Source organism: Drosophila mojavensis, unplaced genomic scaffold, assembly GCF_018153725.1.
Source record: "Drosophila mojavensis isolate 15081-1352.22 unplaced genomic scaffold, ASM1815372v1 contig_151, whole genome shotgun sequence".
Taxonomy (NCBI): domain Eukaryota; kingdom Metazoa; phylum Arthropoda; class Insecta; order Diptera; family Drosophilidae; genus Drosophila; species Drosophila mojavensis.
The window spans coordinates 1,485,981-1,507,214 of NW_025318684.1; the positions used below are offsets into that span (position 1 = coordinate 1,485,981).

Sequence of the window (21,234 nt, forward strand, 5' to 3'; positions counted from 1 at the left end):
TTAACAGTTAAGGCTGATGAAGTGACACATATATTTTTTATTTAATATTTAATTTTGTTTTTCTTTCTTTTGGATTTCAATCGAAAAATTTTAAGAATATACCAATTAAATACATTTATAAAAATGTTTCATCGATACATCGATGTTTTTGATGGAAAAACATCGAAACATCGCTATCGTCAAACATCGATGTTCCTTCAGTACTAATGAGCTGCATATTTCGAATGAATCGATAGACTCACTGGAAAGTGAACTTAGTTTTTGATGTAGTTCATTCAGTATAAATATTCACTCAATCGAACTTATGAAGAACCACTAAATACAACAGCAATTGGTTGCCGTGATTTGCACGTGTTTACAGATATTGTTTTTCTAACTTTTATTAATTTGCGCAAAATGGCTTTTGGACGTCCTCGTGGAGGTAGTGGCAAGGGTAAGCCAATGTACTGATTTTTTATTCAATTACATATACATAGATATATACATATGTGAATCATTAAATTATTTCCTTCAATAAACATTTGTATGTAGGCTTTCGTGGATCTGGAGGTGGTGGAGGGCGAGGAGGTGGTGGTGGTGCCTTCAACAGATCTGCAGGTGGAGGATTCGGCAGGGGCGGATCTCGTGGTGGTCGTGGGACTTTTGATCAGGGCCCACCCGAACGCGTTATTGCATTGGGAAACCTCAGTTATATATGCCAGAATGATATAGTTTGTAAAGTAGATATAGACGATGTACCATATTTCAATGCACCAATATTTCTGGAAAATAAGGAGCAGATCGGAAAAATTGACGAAATTTTCGGAACAGTTCGTGACTACTCTGTTTCCATAAAGCTGTCTGATAATATATATGCAAATAGTTTTAAGCCGAATCAAACATTGTTCATTGACCCTGGGAAGCTGCTGCCGATTGCAAGATTTCTGCCAAAGCCACCACAGACAAAAGGTCAAAAAAAGAGAGGCGGTCCTAGTGGTGGTGTAAGAGGTGGACGTGGTGGAGCCATGGGTTCGTACACAAAGCACATTAAACATGCGTATTATAACAATCTAATATAATTTAATTTAGGAAATCGTGGAGGACGTGGCGGCGGTGGATTTAGAGGTAGCTCAATTCGTGGAGGCGGATTTAATAAAGGACGTGGTGGTGCAGGCGGAGGACGTGGGCGTTGGTAATAAAAAATCAAATGTTTAAGAAAATAATACAAAAGTCGAGATTTGGTTGATAAATCTTAAATTGTTTTAATATTTTATTAAGTACTGACCACGATACATGCAAAATATTGTGCATTTTTGTGGGCATGTACATATATGTTTAGGTATGTATATTTATGTACATATTGTAGTATTTAGTGCAATTATTTATTGTGTATTTGTTGCTTGACATAGATGTGTTATTTTGAGTGGGGAAGATTTAGAGGCCCTTTAAATTTTTATCATTTATATTTTCAACATGTTTAGTGTTGGTATTAAGATCCAACGCCTCCTTTATACTTCGAGAAATGCTTTTCTTTCGGGTCGAAGATGGGACAAGCGAGTCTTGTGTCTTGTGGCTTAATAGATTTGTTTCCGACAGTAGATTCGATTGAATTTTGTTATATATGCGATCGCTATAGTTGGAACTGTAGCGAAATGATCGAGGGTAAAGTCCTTCTTGCCAGAGATCAAAATCTTTTTGCCGACGCGCCTTAGTTTCTGCATAGATGTGCTGCCAAAGAATTAATTATTAGCTTATTCCCGTATAAAACAACATATATATATATATATATATATATATATATATATATATATATATATATATATATATATATATATATATCTTCTATATATATAAAAGAGAGTTGTGTAAAAGTGCTTCTCCACTTATAACTCGAGATCTGCTGGACCAATTTTCATGGTTTTTGATTTGTTGGATTTGTCTTTGATAAACGCGGTTTTTTCCCTAAAGATTCAAATTTCCATTGATACTCAGTAGGCTTGATAACAGTGACAGTTTTCGGTCCTGCTCTCATATTATACAATAGTATTTGTTTGTCTCAAACATAAATTTGTGTAAATTATTTATATTTATATTTCTCGATTGTTTTATATGGTTTTGTGCGAGGGCATATTCAGTATTACTATTAATAAAAATGCCGCGTCCTAGAAGATCTAATCTTTCCCGGCGGACCCATGATGCAATTAGGCATCGGAATATCGCGAGTCAATTATCTGACGAAGAGTGAGAAATCGCTCGAGAAGGGCGCCGCGTTAGTACCCAGCAAAGAAGGGCCTTAATTCGTGCTTCTCAAAGAGAGGCAGCCCGTGAAACGGCATTAAGAAATGGTTCAAGGATTGATTTGAATCGAGCAGCGCTTCGATATGATTGCACCATTGACTACAGCTTGCATCGTTTAGTTTGCATTGGTCCAATGGACGTTGTTTACCAGCATTGTGGCGCAATAAAATTTGCTGGTGAAACGCCCCTGCCTTTGTTGTAAAGTGACATTACCATTAGTGGTCCCGCCACCAGAGCCATTGCGTTCCCTACTTTTCTAGCGAGCACTCAAAAATACAATGCCTGTATCCAAATGACTTCATTTGGGGCGAAAATTATTGAAGAACACGGATATAATCCAACAATCGATGAAGTGGCAATCCTGATTGTTGGTGAAAACTTGGAAGCACGCGATATTGTGCTTACACGACGCAGTACTAGGCAACTACAAAGAATATATGAAACGCACCGTTCATATGACGCTTTACAATACCCGCTGATGTTTTGGCAAGGAGACGATGGATTTTATATCAAAATGATTAATCCATTGAATGGTAAAATCAATCATTGTTTTCATTTTAACTTTATATACATTTCATTCTGTTTGCTTTTGGTACACAAAAAGTTGTCACTCTTAATTTAGTAGAGAGTAGCTGTAAGAGTCGTACACCTATTAGGGGTTCTAAAATACAGTTTTTACTGTATTTGTTTCAGGTGGGGAAACTACCAAGAAGGTTAGTTCGATGAATTATTACGCATATTGTTTGATGATTCGTGAAAATTCTTACAATTATCTATATTAATATTTTTTTGTATTATTGTATTACGTTCATAGAAGCCTAAATTAGTTCAGCTAAAAGGTAACACGACATTACTTACTGGTTTTAATACAAAAATTTGACAGCTCCGAAATTAAAGAACTTTTAGGGAAAATAACGTATTTTTCAAGTATTCCCAAATTTTTCAGTATTTTTAAAATACATAATGCTATTCGGGGCGGAGACAAATCCAACAAATCAAAAACCATGAAAATTGGTGCAGCAGATCTCGAATTATAAGTTTTGTAACAAACTCGACTTTGTTGTATATATATAGAGACTGTTAGGCGGTACGAAGCTCGCCGGGACAACTAGATATATATATATATATATATATATATATATATATATATTTACCGATTTAGTATTAACTTCAGGATATGCTACGGTGTTCCGGATTATGTCTTCCGAGTGATGGTGATAATAATATTGAGGCTTTTGTGTCTCGGAATATCTGCGGGTTGTGCTGCTTACCTCGCCATGGTGCTGACCTATATTACTGTTTGTAGGAACAATGTATTTGTTGCCATTATTGCTCCCGAATATATCATCCACAAAGCTAAACGTGTTAAATTCGCTGGGGTAAATGTAAAAAGTTGTCGCCAGAGTCATATACATAAAGAAATGGAACAGCAGGCATGTCCAAATAAGATTTATCTGGCAATATAGAATGGACACGAGAGACGATTTTTAATTAAGTTTTGCACCCTAATCAAATTATAGTAATTATTTACCTTTTTCCTGCGTCTGTACTTGGTGAAAGACGCAAATGGTACCAGCGCTATTGTTAGAAATGTACCACATCCAAACCCAGCCAGAAGTCCAGCAAAATTTAGTTGATACGGCAGTGTACCAATTCCGAAAAGAACTGTTGTCAAAAGCAACATCTTAAATAATGACATGTATGGCTTTTTCACATGCTTCCAATGCATCCATAAGAGGAGTGCAACCAGCGACGACACTACACCACAAAGAGATGCTGAGGGTCCCACCTGTCAATATATTGAATACGAACCACATTGAAGATGGTTTAGTACATTTTACATACGAGTTTCGTACCGTTAATCCGCAGAATACGGAAATTCAGAATGTATTGTATATATTTAAAACAAGAACGTTGCAGTCGGACGTTATCACATCTAATTGATTTTGAACTGTCAACCCGAAGATGAAGTCCAATTCTGATTTTTGTTACGTTTTGAATACCCGCTAAAAGCTAGCAGCAGATCAGGTAAATTTTCCTATACGTATGCACACATTCATTGTTTATTCTATGGGTACAGACACTAACCAGAGAACACATAGACCGGACTCGTAGTGTAAAGCACGGCTCCTCACTTTTAGGTTCGGGCTACGAAAATGTCCGAAAGCACAATCATTTCATTTCATGCGCTCGACCGAGAGGGTCGACTATTATACAAAGGATCCCTCTGTGCTCAATGTTTCCCTTTCTCTCTCTCTATGCATATGTTTGTAGGCATGTGAGCACAAGCAGCAGCTCACAAAAATTGACATGTTTTCGCAGAAAGATCCATGTGTTTCCTTCTGAGTGAAGAGTATGCCGAACTCTTCAAACCGTTTGCCATGCTCGTGCAAAAAGTTTGCGTTTTTGTCATTATTTGTGGGAAGGGTATAAAAGCGTTGGTGTGCATAAAGAACATGTTTTCGCGACGAACATTCACACACACACTGTCCCTTGCTACATGTATTATGAGCATTTGTATGCCTGTGTGCGAAGCTCTTGATGCCTGCAGTGTTTTTAAAACCCAGCATTTGGTAGATGTTCTGAACTGCACACACATACATACGTTACATTGTGTGTACGCAGGGGACGCGATGCTCACAATATATGGGATATCACTTGTACATAGAAGCATTTGTATGCCTGTGTGCCTTAACATGTGCGTGTGTGTATGTGCATGTGTGTAGGCATGGCTCGTGAGTATTGGCGTGTGCCTACCTCAACTTAGAATTGTGTGAACGATTTTGGGTTAGAATTGCAGAATCGCGTTTATAGTTAAGTACCTGACTAACTAAAGTAACAAGTGCACTTCCCATTATTTTTAGTCATAGGTACTTTTTATACCCTGAACCCGTTTTCAATGGGAAATCAGGATATAATGGTTTTGTTGCAATGTATGTAACAGGCAGAAGGAGGCGTGGCAGACCCCACAAAGTATATATATTCTTGATCAGGGCGACGAGCTGAGTTGATTTAGCCTTGTCCGTCTGTCTGCTTGTATTGGAACATAACCCCCAAATTTATATGAAAGCTATGTTTTAGATAACGCGTAATTCTTTTGGAACGTAACTATCGCGTTATACGAAGGATACCTGTATGTATATGAAGATATGAGAGCCAGAGACCGGAAATTTGCATGCATACTCGTATATACCATACGCAGTACGAGTTTCAAACTTTTTAGATAACTCACGCGATATCTTTTTTATCGAGAATAATCCATAAATTGATTTAGTTTTTTAGCCTAATTTGAATACTATTAGACCTGGAGACTTCATATCTATATACATATATCCGCCAAAGCTATTTGGTTTTGCGTGGACATGTCTTTAGCATCAATAGCGCCTAAAATAAAGCAGAATTTGAAAAATCACTATATCTTCAGATCCGAATTACCACGTCTTTAATAGTAATTATATCTGCCATAGCTTTTTGATTACCACCCAAGTAAACGCGAATATACAGTCCAAATTTGTGCTTTCTAGCTGTTCAAAGTATATGATTTCTGGCATATCGGAAAATGCACTTTCGAATTTGTCACGTCCAGAGTGTGCGGATTGGGAAAATTTTAACGCTTTGTATATTGAGAGTATATACATAGTAGTATGTATAAATTTAACGTCTTAAAGCAATAGCGCCTAAAAAAGAAACACACACACATACAAGGCATGCATAAACACGGGAACATATAACCGCATGGGCTGCAGTGTGCGCTTACTACATATGAGAACTTAATTGCTTAATAACTTTTTTTTGGACATACGATCTTCATGAAACTTTCAGATTATGATTATAGCATGAATATGCATGCACTCTCCAAAGCTCAAGTCTCTAGTATTTGAAATACGTCTCTTACAAAGGTGAGGGTGAGGGGGTGGATTTTAACAAAAACCGAAATTGTATAAAATGCATATAAACATACATTCAAAATTTGGAGACTGTAGCTCCAAAGATGTAGGAGATATAATTTTTAGCTGATTTTCGATAAGGTTTTTTATCGATAAAAAAAGTTCGGTATGAGTTATCGATTTTTCCCATTTTTAGGGTATAAAAATTGCAAGTCTTTAGCTCTTATATTTTCTGAGATCAGATGTACGGACGGAGAGGGCTAAATCGACGCAGCTCGTCGCCCTGATCAAGAATATATTTACTTTATAAGGCCACGCCTCATTCTGCCAGTTACATACATGTTAACAAAACGATTATACCAGGATTTCTCACTTTCAGTGGGTTTATGGTATAATACGACATTTCCTCTCTCAAATGTATTTTATAGAATTAAGATTTTCTTATTGTTATACTCATTCACGAAAGTGAATTAGTATATTGCTTTTGTGCAATGTCCGTCTTGCTGTCCGTCCGTCTGTCCGTATGAACACATACTCATGTATATCTCCGATTTATAAAATGTTAAAATTTTCCCGATCCGCCCACTAGGGGCGTGGCAAATGGGAAAATGCATTTTCCGATATGCCAGAAATCATGTTAGTTGAAGGCGCTAAAAGCTGAAATTTGGTATGTACTCATTCTGCACAATGTGTCTACGCCCAGTGGGGGCGTGGCAAATCGGGAAAAATCCGTATTTTCTACAGTATTAGAGCTAAACTTAGCTGCTAAATTGCTGATGGGAGCAATCCGCAGTTGGTAACGCCCGACTGCAACGTTCTTACTTGTTTAGTATAAAAGTGGGCTGTCAAATCTCTGCTCCCATCTTTATATATATATTTAATTATGTTGATATAGAAATATGTGTATATTGGAAAATACCTCAGGTCTATGCGGTACTAGAACTGCACTGGTTAGATTTCCAGCCAAGCCAGACATTATGTAAACTACAGTTGTCCGCAAAGTGCCAATCAATCTTTCCAAGTCTGCGAGAAATAAATACTGAAATATAAGCGTAATTGCCAAGTGCAAAATGCCAGCATGCATGCACAGCGATGTCAGAAGTCTATATATCTGATCTGGTATTTCCACGGCAATAAAGGGAAACATGCCGCAAACGTTATTCAGGCAGGATATCTGAAAAAAAATTTCAAGAAATTTTAGTGATATGTTGGATATTTTATGAGATATATGATATATAAACAAGTAAGAAGGCTCCAGTGGAGACTGCTCGACTATGAGATGCCCTGAACCATCTAAGCTGATTTTCTACTCATTCTGCACTTCTTTTATACACACATGCATACACACGTGTGGATACATGTACGTATAATCACGCAACCTGCTGACAGCGCAGTTAGAGCGACAGCGCTTGGGCTGCGCTGCAATGTGTGTGGGGAATAGTATTCATTTGTTGAATAATTTATCTTGTAGTAGGACTATCTTTATGTGTGTACATTTCCAAGTACAACTCTCTAGTACTTGAAATACGTTTTTTACAAATTGGGGACAAAGCCTTCGTATCCATCAACTGTATATACACAGTAAATTTGAAGAAGAAAAAATTTGATAAACTTGTACTGTATACACGCGTCTACATGCTCTTCTGAGGGCTATATCGACTCAGTTCATCGTCCTGATCAAGAATATATATATTTTATGGGGTCTGTGATGCTTCCTTCTGCCTGTTACATACTTTTCACAAAACCATTATACCCTGATTTCGCATTTTCAATGGTTTCAGGGTATACAAATATGAATAAGAAAGTTGCAGTCGGGCGTTACGGATTGAAGAATACCATTTCACAGCCCACACGCTGTCAGCCCGAGTATATGTACATATGTACATATTTACATATAGTGCAATTTTCATATCTCTAGTGTGCAGCAAAAAGCAAGGCTGATCCCGTTAAAACGGAGAAGTCATCGATAGCTATTCCATTATTATAGTACATCTTTGGAGCTAGGATCTATAAATTACATGTATAATTTATACAATTTTGATTCGTGATATTTTTGAAACCGGCTCCAAGTTAGCAGCAGAACAGGTAAATTTTCCTATACGTGTGCACATATTCATCATTTATTGTATGCGTACAGACTAAAGCGCGTCTTCTGGCATATTCTTAGAATTACGATTGATTTGTGGATTTTCCAGCAGTTAATTTAGTTTTGTGATATGTTATGTTATTTTAGCTATTAGAAGCTGTGGCGGCAATGTTTAGGATGACGATTATATAACGAGGGTTCAAAACCTCTTCGATCCTATGATTTTTCATACATATTTCATTTTTTATAAATTAGATATTTCGTTGGGAATATTTTTCTTTTCCTACCCTGAACCAATGTGAAAAATATATAACAGGCAGAAGGGAGCATCGTAGACCCCATATATATATATTCTTGATCAGGGCGACGAGCTAAGCCGATATTTCGATAATTTATCCGATTTACTTTTATCGGTAAATTGATTTGGTTTTTTGAGCATTATTTGAATACTAATACACCTAGAGAGTTCAAATTAACTGAATTTATACATTTAATGAATACACAGATGTAGGATAACACGACCCCTTCGCCACAAATTTGTAAGAAACGTATTTCAAGTACTAGAGACTTGTGCTTTGGGATGTACACCCATTTCTATTGCGATTGATTTGTCTTTACATTCATTTTGAGTTTCCAGCCGCTAATGTGGTCCTGACAATAATGTGATTTCGTTTAATTACTTTTGTTAAAAGCGGAGCGGTGGCGCTGTAGGCAGAGGCACCGATTACATCTGTTTTAGTTTATTAATTTATTTATTTCTTAAAGATATTGACAAAATCGGGAGTCAACATAAAATTAAAAGGCCTAAACAAGGTCCAGTAAGTATAATAATTAAAATAATTTTTAAGATAAAAAAAAAAAATAATACAAAAAATAAATAAATAAAAAAAAAACAAGTAAGAAGACTAGTCGAGACTGCTCGACTAGGAGATACCCTGAACCCTCTAATCTGATATTCTAATCAGTCTGCTTTTCTTTTCGACACACATACATACACACGCACGTATTAGAACGCGCTCTGCTAACTGCGCAGTAAGCAGCGACTGCGGTTGGGCTGCGCTGTAGTGTGTACAACATTATAAGAATTTATTTATTAAATAATTTAATTTCTAGACGTACAATCTTAATGTACATTCCAAAGCACACGTCTCTAGTACTTGAAATACGTCTTTTACAAAGGTGATGGTGAGGGGGTGGATATATGGGGGGTGAATTACAACAAAAATCGAAATTATATACATTTAAAATTTGTAAGCTCTAGCTCTGAAGGTGTAGGAGATGTAATAAAAAAACTAGCTTTCGATAAGGTTTTTGATCGATAATAAAATATCGGGAGTAGTTATCGATATAAAAAGAAAAACTTAATATGCGCGTGCTATACACGGACCTAGAAAAAAAATTTCATTCATATCATTTCATTCTCTAGCTCTTATATCTTCTGAGATCGACGCGTTCATACATACGGACGGAAGGACGGACAGACAGGCGGACAGGGCCAAATCGACTCAGCTCGTCACCCTGATCAGGAATATATATACTTTGTGGGGTCTGCCACGCCTCCTTCTGCCTGTTACATACTTTTAACAAAACCATTATACCCTGATTTCCCATTTTCAATGGGTTCAGGGTATAAAAAGAAAAACAAAAAGATTTAGTAAAGAAAAGAAAACGGAAAGTATTAAAAGTTGTTGCAAGAATAGTTGATAATGCCAAAGAATAAGAAATAATAAAAAGAAAAGAGTAAAGGAAGAGCCAAAATAGAATATAGGATAGGATTGAGAAATCACTACACAACATTGTCAAATGTATACCAGTACTCTGTGAGTGATTTCCCTGATATAAGCTAAAAAAAAAAGATTTTATTTTAGGAAGTGAGAGCTCTAAGGAAAATACGTGATAATATTTATTAAAATTAAGACAAAGAACATGAAACGCACTGTGCAAAGAATAATCCCTAGTGCCTAGTTGTTCGGAATGGAACCGAAAAATTTAGACGACTCAACAAAGAGGACGAATCAATATCACCACTAATCAATTTATGCAGAAAAACAATTCCTAAAATTGTTCTGCGATTGGTTATGAAAGATCGATGAGCTGAAGCCTACTATGAAAGACGGTAATCGTAAATTACTGTCCCACCTAAGATCTCTTAAAGCAAAGAGAAGAAACTGTTTTTGAACCGCTTCGATACGATCCTAATACAGTTTAAGCTGCGGAGACCATACAACTGAGCAATGCACACTTTTGGCTTCAATGTTGATGGTATAAATATGAAGATTAAATTTAGTTTACAGTGAAAGATCTTGGTGTGTTCTTTGTGCGTCCTAAAGATGCATTGTAAGTAAATGTTGCTAATTATACCCTGAACCCATTAAAAATGGGAAATCAGGGTATAATAGTTTTGTTAAATGTATGTAACAGGCAGAAGGAGGCGTGGCAGACCCCATAAAGTATATATATTCTTGATCAGGTCGACAAGTTGAGTCGATTTAGCCCTGTCCGTCTGTCCGTATGTTTAAACGCGTCGATCTTAGAGGATATATGAGCTAAAGACTTCAAATTTTTTTCCAGTAATAAAATTATATCTCCTACATCTTTAAAGCTAGACTTTTCAAGTTTGATATGTTTACTTATATGCACTTTATACAAATTCGGTTTTTGTCAAAATTTATCCCCCACCTCTAATTCACCCCCTCACCATCACATTTGTAACAGGCGTGTTTCAAATACTAGAGACTTGAGCTTTAGCAAATACCTGTTTTATTCATAATCTGAAAGTTTCATGAAGAAAGTACATCCACAAGAAGTTATTGAACAATTCAGTTCCCTTAGTAAGGCACCACTGCAGCCAATGCGTGTTTATGCGTGCGTACGTTTGTCTGTGTGTGTGCATGTGCGAATAATTAATGATATAACAGTTGCTCGAAGGATTCAGAGATCTCGTATTCGAGCAGTCTTAACTACAGCTTTCTTACTTATTTTATACAGTCGAGTCTCGATAATTCGTAATGGCAAGGGAACCGAATTTTTTATGAATTATAGAGGTTTCCGATTTACCTAGGTTTCCATTTAAATCGAATTGAAGGGGTTTTTTTTTCAACTACATTTCAACAATTTTAACTTTTTAAAAATAAATAAAATACACATTCATTTCAATATTAAAACAAAATTAAAAACAAAATTAAACATAAACAAAATCATATTAAAGAAAAATTTATAAAGATTTAAAAAAGCTTGTAATTTTTGATTGTTTCATGTTCGTCATACCAAGGTGGCTTATTTGAAACTTGCGAAATACGGCAGAGAGGGACACAAACATTCAGAATAGAGTTTAAGGTAGTATAAACAAACGATGCTGCCAAATTAATATCAACCGACTATTATAAAATAGACCAGTTTGTTGAATTAATTAATTCGTTAAGGAAAACAAAATTGCATTTAAGATAACAGCGATTAAGCTCAGAAGGCAAAGGAGTATTAGTGAGAGGATTATCAACAGTTAATAAAACCTGTAAGGTGGGGTGATGTATATCCTCTGGTAAGCAGAAAGGAGTTGATCTCACGACATTAATGAGCGAATCATGATTAACAAGCATAAGATCTAGAGTGCGATTTAGATGGTTTGAAAAAGGGTTCATCTGAAACATAGACAGGTTAAACAATTCATCAAAAAGATAGTGATCGATTGTCAGAATAAAGTAATTTGCATTACAAATTGATGAGTAGGAAGTGTTAGGAATATTAAAATCACCCAACACAAGAAACAAGTCTCTATCATTTACATGCTCATAAATTTCTTTGATACAAGTTATATGTTAAACATAAACTTGTCCATCAGACGAGGGAGGGATGTAAGAGTATGCGATAAATAATGAGCAAGATGAGAGAGTTAATTTAACCCCTATAAAATCTGCATCCTTAAGGGACGAAAAGGTAAACACTTCGGAGAGGATACTGGACTTAACAGCAATTAACACCCCACCCCCTTTACGCATAGCACGGTCAAGTCTATAAACAGTAAAATAACTTGAAAGGATCTCACTATTATGAATATTATTACACAACCATGTTTCAGTGAAAGCGATAATATCATATTGTACATTAAAGCTATGAGAATAAGAATACATTTTTAAGTTTAGTATTCAAGACTCGTACATTTTGGTAAACCAGGGACATATGAGAAGAAGATTTAGATTTTTGGTATAATGCTCGATGATGATTGCGCCGAAGGTAGATACAAGAAAACAGGAGTCGAAGGCTCTAGTCGAGATAAAAAAAAAACAGTTATCAAAAAACACAGCGAACCACGGATTAAACCTTGCACAGGAATAGATAGATATTTGCAATAATCAACCGAACCGCAATTATGTGAATTTTAATAAGACTATTTAACTAAGAGAAAATAATACTTGCAGAGCACAAAAGTAAACACATCTGCTAACTCTCACTGAGAACTCTCTCTGAGTGTAGTGTAGTGCGAGTTAAAATCCTGCGGAAAACTTTATTTTACTCATTCACGAAAGTGAATTATTATACTCATTCACAAAAGTGAATTAGTATATTAGTTCTGTGCAATGTCCGCCTTACTGTTCGTCCGTCTGTCCGTATTTCGGCGCTATTGAAGCTACAGACTTAAAATTTGGAATCTCTAGTCTCAATTGCACCGAAATAAATTGCGTGCATACGCACAGACTGATGGATAGCAAGAATATAAAACCAATATACTAATTTAATTTTCTTAATGAGTTTAAAAAATAAATGTATATACCTGTATATATATATCTTTTAAAATATAAGGTATATCTCATATTTACTTGTGAACAGAGAGAAGCTTCTTCATGAAAGTATCCATTAACGAAATCACAATACTCGCGTGTGGTTATCCTACATTCTCCATAGACTCCGGTACAGCAGGGATGACCGATCACTTCACAGACCATATGCTCAGCCGTGTGATCTTTATAGCGATATCGTTGAGAAAATGAATTAGTTTTCCGGCAAATTGGCCATTTAGTTATGTCATCGGGCCACTCGTACGGAGCAATCGAAGCGGGTGCATCGCAAAATTTTGGATCTAGACCACATACTGAACCTGATATCCGTCCGCCGGGGCCCGATTCGCCGGGTGACCATTTTTTCCAAGTGGATATGGACTTCTAGTTAAGCGAATGCAAACATTTATTAATCAAAAATAAATTGTAAATTGTGTTTAATGCTTACTGTTGGATAAAGACCCCGTATTGAGCAATCCGCCTGTGAGCTTTGCACGCAGCCGGAATCATCATTCCGTATACAACAGGCCGTTTCACGCTCCTGTCTTCGGGTTTTTGTTACAACTTCCATTACTTTAACATCTCGCCGCATGCAGGCTGCAAATTTGGCACCCATGTGGACAAGATCATTGTTGCGAGGACCTATCCAAAGATTTCGCTGCTCGATGTGCTGCACCGTTTGCAGACTTAAACTAGTAACCAGCACCTGTCCGGTCTTTTGATCGTTGCCAAAGCCTATCGGTGCGATGCCATAACAAACAATTGATAGTAAAAGCACAGCAATTTGCACCGTATTTATCCAGTATGTAAAGAAGGGCCTATGATCGCAACGATCGTCCAAATCATTAATGGCCAAGTATTTGATGTGTTGCCTTTGTGGACGACGCGAGTTCTCTAAAACTCCATCGAGCAATTTAGGGGTAATTCGGTTCCCACGACTCATAGCTGATGTTGATGTCAAATTTGATGGTAAATTGGCGCGCAACAGAGATGGAACAGGATTGCTACTGTTGTTGCTGGCGCCGAGAGGCATGTGATCAGGCATCAAAGGAAGATCGGGTCCATTTCCATTGCCGTTAAGAGCCGATATGCGCCAACCATTATGATGTCGCTCAGCCATATAAACACCAACGTTGGTCTCAACACTATCACCAACTATGACTCCATTATGTTTGTTTGCTTGTTCAGAGTTCTCCTCGTTAACTAGAGACTTTGAAATATCGCAAGGATAATCAAAGAAGACCTCGTCATCGATCAACGCAGCTAGGCTATCGGCAATGCTAATGTTACAATCTCCAACAGCATCCATATCCAGTTCTCTGCCATGCACATGGATTGGTGCAAAACTGCGCGACCATTGACGATGACGTCGCTGGTTAATGTTGATAGCGTGCCCGAAATTCGCAGACCGTAACTGGAATACGTTGATCAAATAGCTAACACCTGTCATCAACATATGTGCCACCGAAGCTTTTCGTTCCACAAATTCATTGGAATTAAAATCGTTTCTGGCATAACATTTTCGCCATCTAGAAGTCCCAACAGATACATTCGCATGCTGCGAATCTTGAGCTGGCAATATATCGGGACGATCGGTTGCATAGTAGTTGTTAGTACTATTGCTATTCCCATTTGCCTCAATAATTGTTCCATCCCGTCCATTGTCCACATTAAATTCTAGCTCGTTCAATGGACCGAAGCGTCTGATTGCCAGACGTCGATGGCGTCCATACCAGATGGCAAAGTCTGTTGCTTCAGTACTCGCTTCCACTCCAAAGAAACGCGAAATTTCCCTTCTCAAATGAATTATTATACGTTTCTTGCATGAATGCCGATGAATCAGTTGCTGCAACTGCTGCTGCTGCTGCTGCTGTTGCTGCTGATGCTGTTGCTGCTGTTGCTGCTGAAGCTGACGCTGTTGCTGCTGTTGCTGTTGCTGCTGTTTGTGTTGCATGGAGACTGGTTGTCGCTGGAGATTCTGAAGCTGCTGCAAATTATGAGAGTTAGAAAGCTGAGCAGCCTGATAGATTTCCTGTGGGTGCTGTGTTTGACGGTGAAAGGTTTCGTTGATCTTCAATTGTTGTTGTTGTGACATCGAATATATTTCAGAAGAATTTGCATCCAACGCAATAATATTGCCTTGAGCTGCTAATAAAATTTCCTGGTCGTGCAGTTTTAGCTTACCCAGATCCGATGACATGGGCAGCCCTACTGGTACTGGGCTAATTGGCCCAGTTGTCTGAGTTGTCTGATGCACACCCGTTGTGCGCCGCGTTGTATTACAATGCAAACAGGTACCGCCAGTGTCTTCACCCTGAACTTGACTCGGAGCCTGAATTTGGGTTAAGTTTTGACGCTGTGATTCGCTCTGTGCCATTGTTGAATGTAAGGTTATAAGGGCTTCGCTCTCATCTGAGTTACTACAGATTATGGAACGTGAATCAATTGCTGACGATCGAAATTTGCTGCACGTTCCAACACCATTTGTATTAGATCCAACATTTGGTGAACATACACTCGCTGCAGCTAGTGGTGTTGGAAACGATGAGATTGACGATGAGGACGAGCATGGACAGCTCGTAGATGTTGTTGATGTCGATGTCATATTGTAGGTCTGCTCACTTTTCGAGTAATTGGATTGTAGCTGGCTAGTTTCACTTTGCTGGTGATCATTGTGACAACACTTGGTTCGATAACTATATGGTATATTCACATATTGTGATTGCAGCAAGGGTGACGTTACCGGCAAGTCTGAGTATACGTCACTAACTGGGGGTGGTGTTGGAACATAGCGTTTCACTGGTGTATGCACCGTTGGCCCCAAATAAGCACCATATGAATCGCATTTCATCACTTGCTTGGGTGTTATAAAATATCTTCCCATTGATGAAGCTGTACCCGAAGCAGAGTTTGAAGCCGAAGCCGAAGCTGAAGTCGGAATTTGAATTTGAGCTGAAGACGTTGCTGTTGCAACTGTTGCTAAGTTTATTGCTTCCATTAATTTCAATTTTTGTGACGAGTCTCGATAGCGATATTTCGTGTTGGGCGACATGGCACGTGTAGCACTTGAATGCTGCTGAATACTATATTTGTCAATCTGCTTATAGTGAGTACTTGCCGAATTGTCAGGCTGCATGCTTAGTACGGAATTGTTTGTACAGAGGGACGAAGACGAGTTCGATGATGACAACGGATGACATTGCGAGTGGGCGTGATGTTGAAAATTATTTAGATTTAGCTGTTGTAGTTGATTCGCTGCATTACTGTTGCAAATACCGATTTTACTATGAAAATTCGATTGATTTTGATTTTGACTAAGACTTGTCGGCAAGCAATCGCTATGCGGAGCCGGTGATGGTGGTGGCAGACTGCCATTAACTAGCGTATCATCAAATTTGGCCAATGGTATTGTTAGCTTACCAGACTGAGCCAAGTATATCTCATTCGGATGCGGACTGAATCGACCGGCTATTGCGATCATTGACTCATCTCCATTAGATTTTAGCGAAAGCTGGTAGTTCAATGACTTTTGACATCCTACTGTGGCAGAAGTGTTTTCGCCGGCCGCGGCTTCCGTTCCGGCTCCAGATCCGGTCGCCCCTAATACCGTGAAATCATTGCGTCGTGGATTGGGATACATATTTAGTTATCTGGCTGTGATTCACTCCTAAGTAGCTTATCTGAAAAATTATTGAGTATATTAAGTTTATGAGTCTTTACTTGTTACACATCTATCATACATGTATATATGTACATATGTATATAAATCAGTTATTTGGATGACATTTTAATAATATACATATAATATTATTCGCATAGTTGAATAACCAATTTTTAATATTGAACCTTATATTTTTACTTTGAACACTTTTAAACGTTTATTTCGACATATGTATGTATCTATTTCTATATATTACGAAAACATTCAGATTTACAGATACAGCAAATAAACTTGGCTTATCGATTTTCCACAAATTATCTAAGGCATACCTTTCGGCGGAACTTACAATTGTGGATTGCATTCACATTTTCAGTTGGTGTTATGTGTGTCATGTACTCTGGAATGAATTTTCGGTATTTAAAAAAATTCATTTACATTTTGTTATCGTTCTGTTTCAATTTGTTCTTTACCAAATAAAGAGCGAAATTTTTTAAATACATACTTATGTACTCTTATTTATATATGTGAAAATATATATACATGAATGAGTGCATGTACATACGCTTAGATATGTATATTTACTTTTATCAGTCCGTCATTCACAGTGTCTCACTTTTCGATTTCAATGCGCATGTCAAAATTTGTGACGTCATTAGATGCAAGTGAAATGAATAAAATAGTTCAATTTCATCACTTCTGAACCGAAATGAACGAGAACCATTTACGGTACGGTGAACACAATCATTAGCTACCATAGCCCTGCTTCGTAACTAGTGATGTCATTTCCGCTTCTTTGCCGTCTGATTTGACTTTTTTAAAAGTGCGATTGCGGGAAAAATTTGAAAACAGCGGGCAGCGGGAATTCCAGCTTTTTTAGCAAATTCAAACCGCTTTTTTTCAAAGTAAATTTTTTATAAATTTTTACAGCTGTTTTAACGATAATATATTTTACGTAAAGTATCGATATTTACTTTAATCGACTAACCTTCTCTTAAAAATTCATACCGATATTGGCGCGTTATCTTCTCTTCTTGTGAAATTCGTTTGCGTAGTAAATCATGCCGAAGGAAGTTTATAAGCAAAAAGTGCGAGATGTGTGGCTACGGGCTACAGAATTCAAGGATTGGCTAAGGAAGGACCCCACAGACGCAACACGGGCGTATTGCAGTTATTGCAATTGCACAATAACTGCCAAATTAATTGACTTGCAAGCGCATGCGTCTACAAAAAAGCACGCAGGCTCAATGGAGGGCTATGTGCAAAAAAACAAATTATCTTTTGTTCAATTGCCCACAAAGACAATTGAACAGGAGGCAGTTTTTGGTCTATTTGTCAAGGATATGATTTATGTTTAATAAAAATACCTATAGTTTGGTACATATATACATATGTAATTAAAATCAGCTTTTATGTCAACCTTTTTCCCTTGAATCCAGCTTTTTTCAGCTTTTTTTTTCCTTGATCCAGCTTTTTTTGCTCAGAAAAAAAATGACATCACTGTTCGTAACATAACCGAAAATATTATACAGACACGACCTCGCTCTGAGTGGCTCTCTTTGTTTTGTTTTGAAGCACATAAAGACTCTCAGCAAAAAACAGTTTGAATAAAAAACTCAACAGAAATGATCTTTGGCTTCGAGTGCATGTAAATACATAAATGCATACATACAGTGTGCCACTAAAGTCACCATACTCTTGTTGTACTTGCGCGAATCACCCTGAAACTTGGCCAAATTTTTGTTAAACATTTGTTAAACGGATGGCTTGCCAACACGTGAGCATGTCACGTACAATTGACCATGAGAAAACACGAATTTTCTAGATTGAGGCCACAAATAGTCAAAGATTGGCCCTGTGATTTGTTGATCGTCATGGCGAAGGCAAGACGAATCGGGAATTGAATTCGTTTAAACTCAAAGGGCATATCTGTTGGGAGCATCGGAATCTTAGGAATAAGAACTAACTCATCTTTAAATTATCCTTTGAGTATCGACGCGTGAATCACATTGCTCATCAGTTTTCTTATCACCAAACGCGTTCCATTGCACAGTTTTGGTTGGTTTAAATTTCTAAGCATGATAACACTACCGAGCCAACCTTCAGTTGTAAATTGTGCGGTGGTAAACCAGGCACATCCAAGGTGTTCAAAAATTCAGTTGGATAATTAGAACCCCTAATAGGTTTACGACTCTTACAGCTACTCTCTACTAAATTAAGAGTGATAACATTTTTTGTGTACCAAAAGCAAACAGAATGAAATGTATATAAAGTTAAAATGAAAAGAATGATTGATTTTACCATTCAATGGATTAAACATTTTGATATTAAAGTTATATCCATCGTCTCCTTGCCAAAACATCAGCGGGTATTGTAAAGCGTCATATGAACGGTGCGTTTAAGATATTCTTTGTAGCTGCCCAGTCGTGTAAGCTTTCACCAACAATCAGGATTGCCACTTCATCGATTGTTGGAGCATTAAATGTGCGTTCATGTGTTCAAGCTGGTCTTTTATCTGCTCTGATTACTATTTTATAGTCATCTCTTGGCATGCGCTCTAAAACAGACTTGAACAGCTTGACCAATCTTGGAGAATTGCTCTTTTCATAGCTGTGTTGATTTCTTGACGCCGGTCAAGTTGTTCTTCCATATTGCCCATGAAGTATATTTGCAAGAATTTGTGCTGTGCATCTTCAATAGGTTGCAATGATCCAATGTGATGGCAAATCTGGCCATAGTTATAGTTAGATTTACAAACACTTTTTATAGAAATCTAACAAACTACATTATTCCAAATTTTTTTCAAGCTGTAGTCAATGGTCAATAATGTTATATTGCTCTTCACAGTCAGATTCGTGATCTAAATTAGAATCCGAATCTGAATTTTCCGGATCGGAATTAATAGTTTTCTGGGTTGGCGGAGATACTGCCTTTAGAAGATATATGACATCTTGTGGAAGATTTTTCTTTTTAATTCGATTTTGTCTTTTATTCAGACATATGCTTGATATAAGCGGATCTCAATTTTTAAAGGCCGGCAGAACCTAACAGACTGTGGAGCTCTGTTTTTCCAGATGATACGTTGATTTTCATCTTTTAATTCCAATGGTATTATTGTGGTGACAAAAAGTGAAAGATCAAGGGAAGCAGGTTCATTCGAATGAAACTGTTGCTTATAAATGCTTTGACCCGTTGATCCATCGAAGCCGTAGCTTGTTATTAATGTGCAATGTGAAATATCATCAATTTCAACTAAAACATCTTTTTGCAATTCCATAATTCTTTCGGCTGTATGGTCTAGGATATTTTGCATTGAAACCTGTGCACAACTTTCCGAAGTGTGTATTTGGGGTGGTCTGCAAACCGTTTTCATTTCCAGGAGGGCTGAGTACGGTGGAAAAATATTGCATCCACGAGATTTGTTAAGTTGTTGGATGTTAATGTACTGCTGTTTTGTCAATCCATTTTCCAATAAAAAAGCCAGTGCTTCTTCCGAAGTAAGAGGTGTGACATCATTTGGAAACAAGGTTTTTTTTAGTTCAGAGCAGTCTTCTTGCCTGACGACTTTTAAAACTGTCGCTAATTCATCCTGTTTGGCTTTCTTTGCAGAAACTGAAGCCGCGTGAAGCAAATGAGGCGTGGAAAAATTATTATCCGATGCTAGGTCACATGCTAACTTTCTTTTTAGGCGCTCTCCAGCATCTGAATAGTTTAGCTTCGGTCTACCCATTGCAGATGAAGATGCCAGATCCGTCACATTTTCATCTAACGTCAAAGTAATTGACTGCGAAGGCCACCTTACGTGTCGAGCCTTAAATCTTTGCAACATTCGATTGCACTGCGGCAAATATTTTTTTACGTGATTCAGAAAAATCCTGATTTTTTCAGTAAATATATCCACCTGAGCAGCACTGAGATCAGATTTGTTTACTTTTCCCATTACCCATATGATAAGTGCACTATCATCGCGCTTGTTGTTGTCCCAAACTTCCAGCAACGTTAAGCGCCGAAACTCATATTTGGCTGCAACATGTCAATTTATTCAAAAAGGAACAAAAAGGGGCAGAGGAAACTTATTAATTCCAAATATATAAACATTAATCTTGAACATGTCGTTTTTAGTTGCGCACTCAAGCGCGCTCAGAACAAGTAATACACCACGAAACACGGCTCTATTTGTTAAATTTCACCTGTAAAAAGACACCAACAACAATTGCACATACACAGCTAAACATTCACAATCTTGACAAACTAACACTGAACATTAATTTTAAATACCTGTTCTTTTACTTTCCATGATTAAAATATTCTTTTTCTTTAAACAATCACGCTCAAAACAATGACAAAGATTAATAAATTTTAACGTTGCATACCGATAATTTAAGCTTGCATTGAAATAGCTGACTTTAGTTGCGCACCAAATTTAAATGACTAATTTGAAAAATTTGTTAAAAACGTGTTTTTCTTATCTAATGTGTCTATAATCAAAAAATAAGTTAAATTTTCAGTTATGAATACATGAAAAAAATGACTTTATGCCAAAATATCAGACTT

At 37.2% G+C, this 21,234-nt stretch overlaps 2 protein-coding genes and 1 long non-coding RNA gene across 5 annotated transcripts; 2 read left to right on the plus strand and 1 right to left on the minus strand.

Moving 5' to 3' along the window:
- Positions 1 to 265: 265 nt before the first annotated feature.
- Positions 266 to 1,229, plus strand: LOC26527241 (probable H/ACA ribonucleoprotein complex subunit 1). Its single transcript, XM_015160818.3, has 3 exons — positions 266 to 433; positions 532 to 1,008; positions 1,069 to 1,229. The coding sequence occupies exons 1-3, from the start codon at positions 397 to 399 to the stop codon at positions 1,173 to 1,175; spliced, it is 621 nt and encodes a 206-aa protein (XP_015016304.1). The 5' UTR covers positions 266 to 396; the 3' UTR covers positions 1,176 to 1,229.
- LOC6585844 (inactive rhomboid protein 1) lies at positions 1,217 to 21,028 on the minus strand. 3 transcript variants are annotated; one of them, XM_032732915.2, is made up of 7 exons: positions 20,959 to 21,028; positions 13,471 to 16,702; positions 13,065 to 13,406; positions 7,084 to 7,338; positions 3,809 to 4,066; positions 3,432 to 3,731; positions 1,217 to 1,707 (listed from the first exon to the last, which is right to left on the minus strand). In XM_032732915.2, exons 2-7 carry the CDS (start codon positions 16,660 to 16,662, stop codon positions 1,414 to 1,416), a joined length of 4,641 nt encoding a protein of 1,546 aa, XP_032588806.1. In that variant the 5' UTR covers positions 16,663 to 16,702; positions 20,959 to 21,028; the 3' UTR covers positions 1,217 to 1,413. The 3 variants fall into 3 exon arrangements, with proteins under 3 accessions (XP_032588806.1, XP_015016305.1, XP_002011469.2); XM_015160819.3 differs by lacking the exon at positions 20,959 to 21,028 and adding an exon at positions 17,030 to 17,185 and having other exon boundaries at positions 3,549 to 3,731; XM_002011433.4 differs by lacking the exon at positions 20,959 to 21,028 and adding an exon at positions 17,030 to 17,185.
- On the plus strand, positions 17,592 to 20,597 carry LOC122756741. The gene is made up of 2 exons (XR_006356582.1): positions 17,592 to 18,328; positions 20,290 to 20,597. It is a non-coding gene; the product is annotated as an uncharacterized LOC122756741 (long non-coding RNA).
- Positions 21,029 to 21,234: the final 206 nt, after the last annotated feature.